This window comes from Mus pahari, chromosome 22 (genome assembly GCF_900095145.1).
Source record: "Mus pahari chromosome 22, PAHARI_EIJ_v1.1, whole genome shotgun sequence".
Classification (NCBI taxonomy): Eukaryota; Metazoa; Chordata; class Mammalia; order Rodentia; family Muridae; genus Mus; species Mus pahari.
The window spans coordinates 1,467,821-1,481,851 of NC_034611.1; the positions used below are offsets into that span (position 1 = coordinate 1,467,821).

The 14,031-nt window shown below is 39.9% G+C and overlaps 1 protein-coding gene across 8 annotated transcripts in view; it reads left to right on the top strand.

Annotated features, from left to right (window-relative positions):
* The window catches only part of Stau2 (staufen double-stranded RNA binding protein 2), a 299,224-nt gene that overhangs the window by 125,970 nt on the left and 159,223 nt on the right, over positions 1 to 14,031 (top strand). For all 8 annotated transcript variants that reach the window (XM_029533246.1, XM_021222069.2, XM_029533243.1 and 5 more), the window contains 2 exons: positions 1,878 to 2,090; positions 11,300 to 11,437. In XM_029533246.1, coding sequence (XP_029389106.1) covers positions 1,878 to 2,090; positions 11,300 to 11,437 — 351 coding nt within the window. The remainder of the gene's footprint in view (positions 1 to 1,877; positions 2,091 to 11,299; positions 11,438 to 14,031) is intronic.

Below are 14,031 nucleotides of genomic sequence, written 5' to 3' on the forward strand. Positions count from 1 at the left end.
GGGAACTTTCGGGATAGCATTTGTAATGTAAATAAAGAAAATAATAAAAAAGAAAAAAGAAAGTCATGCAGAAAGTGGGAAGAAGGAGTAAATAAGCTCAGGACTATGGGAGACTCTCCTGAGCTTCCACAGCATTTACACCATGGGGACCTCCTGCATTGGACTCATCGGAATGAACTCTGGACTGGGGAACTGCTTTCTTCTTGAATATGACTCTGACAAGTCAGATTACTGACTTCTTGTCCTATATCAGATTGAAAGTAGCCCACGAGGAAGGCAGGGAAAGAAGTACGTGACAGCAGACTAATTCCAACAAGAAGTTGCTGGGGAACCTTGTGAAGCCTCGCACACCCTTGATGCTCGGAGTGTGTGGTAGAACTCACAGAAGTCCTTTGCATATCTGTGTGTTATGTTAGAGTATTTGATGCTCATACTGATGACCTAGCATGAGCACAGAAAAGCTAAACATGCAGTTTCCCTGTTGGTTCACTAAATCCCATTTTGTGTGTTCACAAACAGTAGATCGTTCTATTCCTATTGGAGGGAGGGTGCCAAACTCAGACATGAACTAGGGGCCTTTCTCTTATAAAACCTTATTTTTGAGGGAAAGGTCTCACATTGAACTCAGAGCTTGTCTAGGCTGGCTGGACAATGAATGTCACAGGTTGGCCTGACTCCACCTCACCCAGTGTTGGGTTTGCAGATATGTGCAGCAGTGCTTGGTTCTTACATGGATGATAGACATGTGAATTCAGGTCCTCATTGCTTGTAAAGTGGTACCTCACTGCACTGCTACAACATCTCCCTAGCCCAGGAAATTACTTTTGTAACTGATAGACTTCTGCATCAGAGTATAAAAATGAACAGTTGGTGTTTAAATTGGTGAACTTAAGTTACCTGGAAAGTATGCTTAAACTAACTCCTGATTCCATTGATGATGAGTTATTGAGATACTGTATTTTTAAAAATTCCTTTTCCTAATTGGACTCCAGTGGTAGAAGATAAAATTCCAATAACTATTAAGTGGTAAACCAAATACTGTGTGTTCCTTAGATCAGAATTTTAAAGGAAACTTGCATTTTGAGTATTCAGGACTTGGCATCTATCTTTCCTCTATACACTAATATAATTTAAATGTAAGAATACATTGAATAGTTAGGAACATTCCTGGTTGAAGGTTCCATAATTCCTGGCACTGAAAACCTGCACATTTTTATAGCATATCATCTAATCACATCAACAGAATCCCCAAGAGTTTGAATCCCGTTATGAAGACAGCCTTTTAGGTCTCTAACAAGAAGTTAATTCTCATCTTTTTCCTATTTTTGAAAATCTGCCACAAAAGGATGCTTCATAATTCAAATGTATTTGAAATATTAAAACATGTAAATAGAGACAAAAATACTACACAGCTTTTCTGTTCCATTATGACTGTATAGAATCCTAATCATATATGTGGTCCTATATGTAGTAATCATATAGGATAGACCATTATATGAAAGACTTTATCTTTGAAATGATAAAACGTCATCTTTGGCTTCTGGTGTCTCACCCTGATAAGGGACAGCATTAGATGTAGTAATGTTATTTTTACTCTAGGTGGCTTATCTAGTATGGAATCATAGCCAATTTGGCATGTTCTGTGCTCTCAGCTTTGTGTTCTGTAAGACCATGTTAGGATTTCTTCCACCTTTGGTTGATTTAGAATAGGAATGTTTTACGTTAACATTACCGATGCTGTACCTTCAGAGCAGCCGTCTTAAGGAGATGCTATAATTTTGGCAGAGTTCTCCAGATTAGTTGGAAAGGCTTTCAAGATTCGTGCTGTTAAACACAAATGCTGCCATGTTGATTAATATTTTGCTTGCATTTAATAGGTTATTAAGGAAAGTGGACCACCACATATGAAGAGTTTTGTAACTCGGGTGTCAGTGGGAGAATTTTCTGCAGAAGGAGAGGGAAATAGCAAAAAACTCTCCAAGAAGCGTGCAGCAACCACTGTTTTACAGGAGCTTAAAAAACTCCCACCTCTTCCTGTGGTAGAGAAGCCAAAACTATTTTTTAAAAAACGCCCTAAAACAATAGTAAAGGTAAGCATATACTTGTGACTATCCATTTATTTTACTTAATTACTGTACTGATGGACCACAACATGGTATTTTTGGTCAATATAGATCACATATGTGATTGTTTTCCTATAAGATCATATTAGAACAGAAAAATTGTATAATATTTTAATATCCTTGTTTACATTTGCATATATTTATAAAATTTAAATATTGCAAACACCACTGAGTTAGATTTGTCTTGGGTTTCTAGTGAGTAACATGCTGCGATTTGTAGCCTAGAAACAGCTGTTATACCACACAACCTATATGTGTAGCAAACTATATATATCATCTAGGTTTGTGTCAGTACACATGTCTCATGGCATGCCGTTTTCTCAGAATGACTTCATTGTTAAGTGACATGTGACTATCGTATACTGGCTACAGGCTGTTGACACAGGTGTCTTAAGGTAGATCCCTCCTCTCCTTTCTGTCTCCCTCTGTCTCTTCCTCACTTCATCCCCCCAACTGATTTTCTTCCTTGCTTCCTGTTCTAAATCAAGATACAGATCATGTGATGATAAATCAATAATAATTTTATTTCTTTATATATTTGTGCTCCTTAGCATCCATTTGTGTCCCCTTGAGTATAATTCACATCATGACCATGTAAAGTAGATGATATTATCCCTTATTTTATTTTATTTTATTTTATGTGGTGTGCACACATGTATGTATGTGTGTTTGCATGTATGTGGGCAAGTGTATATCTGTGTCTGTGTATTCATGCCTGAAGTTAACATTAGGTGTCCTTGATCATTCCCCATGTATTCTTTGAGGCAGGGACTTGCAATTGAATATAGAGCTTACAAATTGAGCTAGCCATCCTGCTCTGGGAGTACTCACACTTTGCCCATTGCACATTAGGGTTATAGGCAGGCCACTATGCCACTAGGCACCTTTGTGGATGACACAGACCTCAACTGTTGTCCTCACACACAGGAAGAACACACTTTACCCTCTGAGCTTTTTCTTCCAGCCCCTATTCCTTGTTTTCTAAGTAAGGCTTTACAAAGAATGCTCAGATAATTTGCTTACGTGTATTTGGCCATCTTGTGGAGGAACATGGACTCCCATCCACCACTTTACAGTAGTGGCAGCTCTGCCAGCTGCACTGTAATGTCTTAGGATAGCATGAACTGTAACAGGACACAGGATGATAACATATAATTATACTATCAGGGATGACAGCAACATCAAGTGGAAACTGTAAAGCATCCTGTATGCCTGACTTTGTCCAATGCTGTGTGTACTTTGTCATGCTTAATCTTTAGCGGAGACCTGTGAGTCCAACATATGTGTTTTGTTTTCATTTCATTCCCCCACCTTCCCTGCAAAGGAAGAATCTAGAACACACAGCCTTTCAAGGTGTTATAACCATTTCTTTTGGGTCATGTTTTATTTACATTAAAAAGGTAAAAAAGGCCAAGTTGGGCATTGTCTTAGTCAGGGTTTCTATTCCTGCACAAACATCATCACCAAGAAGCAGTTGGGGAGGAAAGGGTTTATTCAGCTTACATTTCCACATTGCTGTTCATCACTAAAAGAAGTCAGAACTGGAACTCAAGCAAGTCAGGGAGCAGGTGCTGATGCAGAGGCCATGGTGGGATGTTCTTTACTGGCTTGCTTCCCCTGGCTTGCTCAGCCTGCTCTCTTATAGAACCAAGACTACCAGCCCAGAGATGGTACCACCCACAAGGGGCCTCTCCCCCTTGATTACTAATTGAGAAAATGCCCCACAGCTGGATCTTGTGGAGGCATTTCCCCAACTGAAGCTCCTTTCTCTGTGATAACTCCAGCCTGTGTCAAGTTGACACAAAACTACCCAGTACAGGCATGGATGACTTGGTGTTTTGCAGTGTCAGAAGCTCAGTGTGTACAACATGAGTGGATGTGGAACTTTGCACAGCTGTAGTAAGCCTTGAGTTGCTGCATCTCATTTCCTGGCTCAGCTCACTTCTCACACACAGGAACATTGCACATAAGGGTTAATAATCATCAGTGAGTTCCTCTGTTTGAATTGTGCAGTGGTACACATTGTTTATTTTTACAGATTTTCACCTTCCTCACTGCTTTATATGAAAATATACACATGTATGCAGAAACAAATAACTACTTGTTCTTTTTAATGAAAACTTTCTTTTACTTAGAAGAAAATGCAAATTGTGCATTCCCTGAAACAGCTTTACATGTTGTGTGTAAGTTAGAGATAAATGGTAGAAATAAATAGCACACACATGAAACTCAAGAAGAAGGAAGACCAAAGTGTGGATACTTCGTTCCTCCTTAGAATGGGGAACAAAATACCCATGGAAGGAGTTACAGAGACAAAGTTTGGAGCTGAGAAGGAAGGACCATCCAGAGACTGCCCCACCTGGGGATCCATCCCATAATCAGCCACCAAATACAGACACTATTGCACAGGCCAGCAAGATTTTGCTGAAAGGACACTGATATAGCGGTCTCTTGTGAGGCTATGCCAGTGCCTGGCAAACACAGAAGTGGATGCTCACAGCCAGCTATTGGATGGAACACAGGGCCCCCAATGGAGGAGCTAGAGAAAGTACCCAAGGAGCTGAAGGGGTCTGCAACCCTATAGGAGGATCAACAGTATGAACTAACCAGTACCCACAGAGCTCGTGTCTCTAGCTGCATATGTAGCAGAAGATGCTATTCGGCCATCACTGGGAAGAGAGGCCGCTTGGTCTTGCAAAGATTATATGCCCCAGTACAGGGGAATGTCAGGGCCAGGAAGCTGGAGTGGGTAGGTTGGGGAGCAAGGTGGGGGGAGTGTATAGGGGACTTTAAGGATAGCATTTGAAATGTAAATAAAGAAAATATCTAATAAAAATTGTAAAAAAAAAAAAAAAAGAAAGAAAGAAAAAGAAAAAAGAAATAAATAGCACATGGATCCACTGATCATGAGCTGCAGTGGTTCTGAGGAAGAGCGGTATGTTCTCATATATTCTAAGCACTTGGCCAGAGAGCAGGTGGAGCTGTTATTAGTCCAGCCTTGATAGTCAGTTTGAGTGTAATTTCCTGGCTTCAGCAAGTTGCATAGCATTGATATCCTTTAAGTGTGGATACTTGCTTCATTGTCTTTACTGAAGCATGCACAAAATGCATAAGTAATTATGAAATATTTTTAAATTACTTATGTATTAATCACTCAAATATTAAGAACGCATATTACTTGTCTACTCTAGTCACTGTCTAGTCACATGAATGTCACACTATCAAAAAACCTCTCTGTAAAAAGTTTCTTGCTTCTCTATGAAGGCAGAACAGTTCATTATATCAAAATGGTCACATAAGATTGATCATGATATCTATTAAATTCAGTCCAATCTTAGTAAACTAAGAATATTAAATTATTAAGCTAGAAAAGATATATACATTTCTAAAATGGTATCTAGTTCTAATTCCTGTGTTAGCTATAGCCATTGAAAAACCATTGTTAAAATGTTATCTCCCAGCACATAGGGATGCAGCAAACAGTGTGCTATTCTGGAATGTTCTTCTGTTCATCATTCACATCTTTATTCAAACTCGACTTCTTCAGAGCAGGCTTCTCTGAGCCTCCCTGCCCCTGCACTGGATAACCACCCCTGCACCTTTTCATGCACACGTCACACTTGGAATTACTTGTGCTATGTCTGTCTTATGTAAAATAAAACTTGGAGATTTTCTGATATGCTCCATTTAGAGAAAGGAACATTCATGTAATGAGCTGCGATCTAGATGATTTTAAATGTAGTTATATTGTAGGCCAATAAATAGTTTGTCTGGAATATTATCTTGAGTTTTCATTATTTTCCTTATATATCTTACTCATCTGGGATATATGATTCCTTACATTCTATAGAGAAGTAAAGATGTCTGTGATGAGTTACCTTTATTTTACTTAAAATAATAAAAGTGGTCACATTGTCTTATTATACCTAGTATTTTCGTGATGTGTCTTGGTGTTGTACAGGGTAGGCATTTATATTTGAGGAACACAAGTTTCCACCGCAGAGTCAGGTTTCAGATCTAGTTATTTCTACTTACAGTGTCCACTGAAAGCTGGTTAGCTGTGAACTTCTTTTGGATATAGAGGTAATTTATAGTCATCCTTTGAATAAGTACAGCTGGTCAGGTGATGTCTTTTGGTTTTTATCCGTTCTTTAATATAATTGTCTTCTGCAAGATAAGATTTCAAAGGAGGCTTTCCAACATTGGAGAAAAAATTTTCTGAACACAATTATTTATAAGACTGTCCTTACTGGTTTTTAGGATAATCTGAAACTTGATACTTAAGGAATAACTGAACTGTCAAGGCCATAGTACTTAATTTCAAATAAAAGACAAAGTTAAGCCACTAACAATTTTTTCAGATTTCTAACTTTACCTAATTTTTATGTATGCATATGGTTGTTTGTCACTAAAATTTATATCAAAAACACCAGAAATAACTGGGAACAGCGGGACCCAGGCACCCAGGAACTCTGCCAAAACAGTGGCACAGTTCCTTCCAGTCTTAGCTGATGCCTTGAGCCCACCTTGGGCATGAACTCACAGCCAGTCCCATAACACCCAGAGGAAGCTCCACTCCCAGGCACTCTAACACAACCAGGATCATAGGATCAGAGGTGAGGAGGACACAATATCAGGTCAACACCGGGGAGTAACTGGGACCAGTGGGATCCAGGCACCCAGGAACTCCATCTGACCAGTGGCATGGGTTCCTTCCAGTTTGGACAGGTGCCCTGAGCAGACCTTGAGCACTAACTCCAAAGCCAGTCCCACAACACCCAGAAGAAGCTCCACTCCCAGGAGCTCTAACACGCTCAGAACCACAGGATCCCAGGAGCTTGTTCATGCCAAGATCTCAGGGTCCCATAGGCAGCTTGACTCTCAGGAGCTCTGACACACCTTGGATCTCAGGATCACAGGACCCCAGAATCACAGGATCACAGAGACAGTTGGATTCTGAGGAGTTCTGACACAACCAGGATCACAGGAAGAACAGGCTCCACTGAGATTTAGTGAGGGCAGGTAGCATTAGAGATAATCAGATGTTGAGAGGCAAGTGTAACATAGGCAACAGAAACCAAGGTTACTTGGCATCATCAGAACCCAATTCTCCCACCATAGCAAGTCCTGGTTACACCATCATGCCAGAAAAGCAAGATTTGGATCTAAAATCACTTTTCATGAGGATGATAGAGGACTTTAAGAAGGACATGAATAACTCCCTTAAAGAAATACAGGAGAACACAGGTAAACAGCTAGAAGCACTTAAAGAGGAAACACAAAAATCCCTTAAAGAATTACAGGAAAACACAACCAAACAGGCGAAGGAAGTGAACAAAACCATTCAAGATCTAAAAAATGAAAATAGAACAAAATAAAGAAATCACAAAGGGAGACAACCCTGGAGTTAGAAAACCTAGGAAAGAAATCAGGAGTCATAGATGCAAGCATTACCAACAGAATACAAGAGATAAAAGAGAGAATCTCAGGTGCAGAAGATACCAGAGAAAACATTGACACAACAGTGAAAGAAAATGCAAAATGCAAAAGCTCCTAACCCAAACCATCCAGGAAATCCAGAACACAATAATAAGAAACCTAAGGATAATAAGTATAGAGGAGAGCAAAGATTCCCAACTCAAAGGGTCAGTAAATATCTTCAACAAAATTATAGAAGAAAATCTCCCCAACCTAAAGAAAGAGATGCCCATAAACATACAAGAAGCCTACAGAACTCCAAATAGACTGGACCTGAAAAGAAATTCTTCCTGTTACATAATAATCAAAACACCAAATGCACAAAACAAAGAAAGAATATTAAAAGCAGTAAGGGAAAAAGGTCAAGTAATATATAAAGTCAGACCTATCAGAATTACACCTGACTTCTCCCCAGAGACTATGAAAGCCAGAAGATCCTGGACAGATGTCATACAGACCCTAAGAGAATACAAATGCCAGCCCAGTCTACTCTACCCACAAAACTCTCAATTACCATAGATGGAGAAAACAAGATATTCCATGACAAAACCAAATTTATACAATATCTTTCCACAAATTCAGCCTTACAAAGGATAATAGATGGAAAACATCAACACAAGGAGGGAAACTACACTCCAGAAAAAGCCAGAAAGTAGTCTTTCAACAAATCCAAAAGAAGATAGCCACACAAACATAATTCAACCTCTAACAATAACAACAACAAAACCAGGAAATAACAATCATGTTTCCATAATATCTCTTAACATCAGTGTACTCAATTCCCCTATTAAAAAGACAGAGACTAACAGACTGGCTACATAAACAGGACTCAGCATTTTGCTGCATACAGGAAACACACCTCAGTGACAAAGACAGCACTACCTCAGAGTAAAAGGCTAGAAAACAATTTTCCAAGCAAATGGTCCGAAGAAACAAGCTAGAATAGCCATTTTAATATTGAATAAAATCGACTTTCAACGAAAATTGTCAAAAAAGATAAGGAAGAACACAATACTTGTCTAAGGAAAAATCTACCAAGATGAGCTCTCAATTCTGAACATCTATGCTCCAAAATAAAAGGGCATTTGAAACTTTACTAAAGCTCAAAGTACACATCACACCCCATACATAGTGGGAGACTTCAACACCCCACTCTCAGCAATGTTTCTTGGAAACAGAAACTAAACAGAGACACAGATAAACCAACAGAAGTTATGAACCAAATGGATCTAACAGATATTTATAGAACATTTCATCCTACAGGAAAAGAGTGTACCTTCTTCTCAGCACCTCATGGTACCTTCTCCAAAATTGACCATATAATCAGTCACAAAACAGGCCTCAACAGATACAAGAAGACTGAAATAATTCCATGCACCCTATCAGATCACCACAGACTAAGGCTGGTCTTAAATACCAACAAAAACAGTGGAAAGCACACGTACACATGGAAGCTGAACAGTGCCCTACTCAATGATAACTTGGTCAAGGAAGAACTAAAGAAAAAATTAAAGGCTTTTTAGAATTTAATGAAAATGAAGACGCATCATACCAAAACTTACGGGACACAATGAAAGCAGTCCTAAGAGGAAAGCTTATAGCTCTAAGTGCCTCCAAGAAGAAACTCGAGAGAGCTTACCCTAGCAGCTTAACAACACACCTGAAAGCTCTAGAACAAAAAGAAGCAAATATATCCAGGAGGAGTAGCAGGAAATAATCAAACTCAGGGCTGAAATTAACCAAATAAAAACAAAAAGAACTATATAAAGAATCAACAAAACCAGGAGCTGGTTCTTTGAGAAAATCAACAAGATAGATAAAGCCTTAGCCAGACTAAGCAGAGGGCAGAGAGACAGTATCCAAATTAATAAAATCAGAAATGAAAAGAGAGACATAACAATGAAATATATCTTAAAATAATTATTCTGCTTGTTGAATATTAATAGTTGAAAATATTAAAAACGTTGTACAAACATCATGGAAATAGGCTTCTTGTATGGTTAATTTAACCTTCTTTTTGTATTTAATCCTTCCCCTTCCAGTAGTCTTATCACTCATACTCTGCAAGTGACCATTTTTAATTTATTTGATCTGCAGATTTTGCTTGCGGTAGGACTGTAGCAAGAGTTGACCATCCCTGTTGCTCTCATGTCCAGCCCAATCACTGCAGCTGTAAGGTTTACAATCTTTTAAAAAAGCTTCTTTTGTTTGTATGTGTATGTTGTGTCACATATGTGGAGGTCGGAGAGCAACCTGGAGAGTTCTGTTCTCTCCCCTCATGGTGACTGAGCTCAGGGCATCCCTCCAGTTTGAGCAGCAAGTACCTTCCACTGAGCCATCACGCCGGCTCTGAGGTTTGCAGTCTTTTGTCCCTTTACACCTAGTGTCGTTCAGTTCAGTCTCTGGAGAAATGATTCCCAAGTTTTTTCTGCATTCTCTATCATGTGTTCCACATAATTGCTTAATAATTCACAGGCACCTCAAACTCAGGGCCCACAATTTGTCATGTAGTGTTCTGTTGTATATCTTTAATCTCTCACAGTGTTCTTCTAGTGGCTGGCAACAACTGTCTGGCAGTGAGATTTCTTTTCATCAGTACAGTCATCAAATCCTCTTGATACCTCCCTTAAACATCTCTAGAGAACGCTTTCTAGCCCTCTCTATCCCTTCTGCTGTGCTTCTTGCTAGTATGTGCTTCATATTTTGGGCTACTCATGACTCCGTTTAGGATAGTGTGCTCACCCTCTCATAGCACCCCACCACTTGTCTCAAACAAGCTTCTGTTATTCTTCTCCAGTCTTAGTTGGGATTTCTAATGTTGTGATAAAACACCATGATCAAAAGCAACTTGAGGAGGAAAGGGTTTTTTTGGCTTACACTTTCACATCACAGTTCATCATCCAACAAACTCAACAGGAAATCAAGCAGGGCAGGAACTTGGAGTCAGGAGCTGATGCAGAAGCCATGAAGGGGTGCCGCTTACTGGCTTGTTCATCATGGCTTGCTCAGTCCAGGGCTGGCATCACCCACGTTGGGCTGGGCATCCCACTTCAATCACTAATTAAGAAAATGCCCCACTGGGTTGCCCAGAGCTGGATTTACAGGGGCATTTTCTTCACTGAGGTTACTTCCTTTCTGATGACCTTGGCTGTGTCAGTCAGTATAAACCTATCCAGTACTCCTCCTTTCCTGTTGGGGCTTCTCAGATTCTCCAAGGTGGTGAGTACATAAACAGGTTTCACCATGGTTGTAGTTTGCATTTGCCAAGCTCTAATGACGAAGTTTAGTCATTTCCCCCTTGCATTCTTGTCATACATCTATCCATCACTTTTTAACCTGTCTTCTGAACTCATCTTTTTATAGTTACGCATTAGTATCTGCTGACACCACGTCCTGCCTGGTCCTTTTCTTTCTTTCCGTCATTATTTGTGAGCACAGGGTATAGAGCAAGCTCCCACATTGAAGAGATCACTCAGTTTTTAAAGCATAAGCACTTTATCTCTACTATCTCTGCAGCCCAATCCCATGGAAGCCTAAATGCTGGGTCCGTTTTACAGATTTCTAGTACAAATCTTTCTCATAACTGGTTTATCGTTTTTAGTCAGTTTTGATAGGCTGGGAATGTGATAGAGAACTGCTTTTTCCAGGGCCTAATAAGGGTTACAATCAAAATTCTGACACTTTTATTATGTTTTTAGGCTGGACCCGACTATGGTCAAGGAATGAACCCCATTAGCCGCCTGGCTCAAATCCAGCAGGCCAGAAAGGAAAAGGAACCTGATTACATTTTACTTTCAGAACGAGGAATGCCTCGCCGTCGAGAGTTTGTAATGCAGGTATTCTTAATCTTCATACTAAATGTTTCTGAAATCAGTGAGAAGACTGAGACACAGTGATGTGCCACAGCAATGTGGCAAAGACAGGTGGGTTCTGGGAAGGTTTGTCCTGTTTACACTGGGAGGCATTCATCCCTCTGGGACACTCACCTCCCTGCTTGGTGAAGCAGACTAGTGTCAAGGCCGTGTTAGATGGGCAGTGTAAGATTCGGAAGGGCCTGGGAGTTCACATGGGTTATTTACCACATTTTATCAATTCATGTCTGTCTCTTAACTGCCCATGTTGCACTTTACAGCCAGGGTGAGTCATTATTATGACCAGAAACAAAGGCAATTAGAAACAAAATAAGAAGGATAGATACCGGGTATGGACATGGGCCAAGGGCATAAGGTTATGGGACTCTGGAAAGTTAGATCTCCTGGCCCGGGCAACTGAGCATGGTGGGAACTGATTTTTGTGCAGCCAAGAAACTTGAAGGCTAGTTGCTCTGTATGAGCTAGGAGTGAGGTCTAACACCCAAACGGCCTTGTTCTTTTCAGGCCAGTTCAGACACATCTGTGTTTGTCAGTTCAAGCCATAGACTTGGAGCAACCTGGGTTCTAAGTTTTTATTAAGAAACATATCCAGGAATGAAGTTTCCACGTGTTGGTCTTCCTTATTCTTGATTTTCTTGTGTTTTTGAGATTGTATCTTGGATATTCTAGGTTTCTGGGCTAATATCCACTTATCAGTGAGTGCATATCAAGTGACTTCTTTTGTGATTGGGTTACCTCACTCAGGATGATATTCTCCAGATACATCCATTTGCCCAAGAATTTCATAATTCATTGTTTTTAATAGCTGAGTAGTACTCCATTGTGTAAATATACCACATTTTCTGTATTCGTTCCTCTGTTAAGGGACATATGAGTTCTTTCCAGCTTCTGGCTATTGTAAATAGGGCAGCTATGAACATAGTGGAGCATGTGTTCTTATTACCAGTTGGGAGATCTTCTGGGTATATACCTAGAAGAGGTATTGCTGGATCTTCTGGTAGTACTATGTCCAGTTTTCTGAGGAACAGCCAGACTGATTTCCAGAGTGGTTGTCCGAGCTTGCAATCCCACCAGCAATGGAGGAGTGTTCCTCTTTCTCCACATCCTCGCGAGCATCTACTGTCCCCTGAACTTTTGATCTTAGCCATTCTGACTGAATGAAATGACTGAATGCTCTTGGTCCTACTATCACACACAGGAGAATTCTTAGCTTTGTACCTTGAGGTTTCCAGCAGTGGTTCCCTATCACTACACTGTAAGTTAGCAATTCTACTAGGAGCTTGTCAGAAAGGAGAGCAACAGCTACATAGGAAGTGTTTAGGACACGGTAAATGTTTACNACAACAGCTACATAGGAAGTGTTTAGGACATGGTAAATGTTTATGACAACAGCTACATAGGAAGTGTTTAGGACATAGTAAAAGTTTATGACAACAGCTACATAGGAAGTGTTTAGGACACAGTAAATGTTTATGACAACAGCTACATAGGAAGTGTTTAGGACACAGTAAATGTTTATGACAACAGCTACCAGCTACATAGGAAGTGTTTAGGACATAGTAAATGTTTACAACAACAGCTACATAGGAAGTGTTTAGGACATAGTAAATGTTTATGACAACAGCTACATAGGAAGTGTTTAGGACATAGTAAATGTTTACGACAACAGCTACATAGGAAGTGTTTAGGACACAGTAAATGTTTACGACAACAGCTACATAGGAAGTGTTTAGGACATAGTAAATGTTTATGACAACAGCTACATAGGAAGTGTTTAGGAGATTGTAAATGTTTACGACAACAGCTACATAGGAAGTGTTTAGGACATAGTAAATGTTTATGACAACAGCTATGTAGGAAGTGTTTAGGACACAGTAAATGTTTATGACAACAGCTACATAGGAAGTGTTTAGGACATAGTAAATGTTTACGACAACAGCTATGTAGGAAGTGTTTAGGACATAGTAAATGTTTAGTTTATGACAACAGCTACATAGGAAGTGTTTAGGACATAGTAAATGTTTATGACAACAGCTACATAGGAAGTGTTTAGGACATAGTAAATGTTTATGACAACAGCTACATACGAAGTGTTTAGGACACAGTAAATGTTTATGACGACAGCTACATAGGAAGTGTTTAGGACAGCTCCACTATTCACCAATGTCTGGTATCACACATGCACAGGAGTGCAAAACTTAGCTTACATGTGAGTGATTAATTCAAGGTGAGGTGAAATCTCAGGGTTGTTTTGATTTGCATTTCCCTGAGGAATAAAATACCCATGAAAGAAGTGGCAGAGACACGGTTTGGAGCTAAGACGAAAGGATGGACTATCCAGAGATTGCCCCACCCAGGGGTCCATCCCATAAGCAGCCACCAAACGCAGACACTATTGCATATGCAGCAAGATCTTGCTGAAAGGACACTGATATAGCTATCTCTGTGAGGCTATGCCAATGCCTGGCAAATATAGAAGTGGATGCCCACAGTCATCTATAGGATAGAACACAGAGACCCCAATGGAGGAGCTAGAGAATTTACCCAAGGAACTGAAG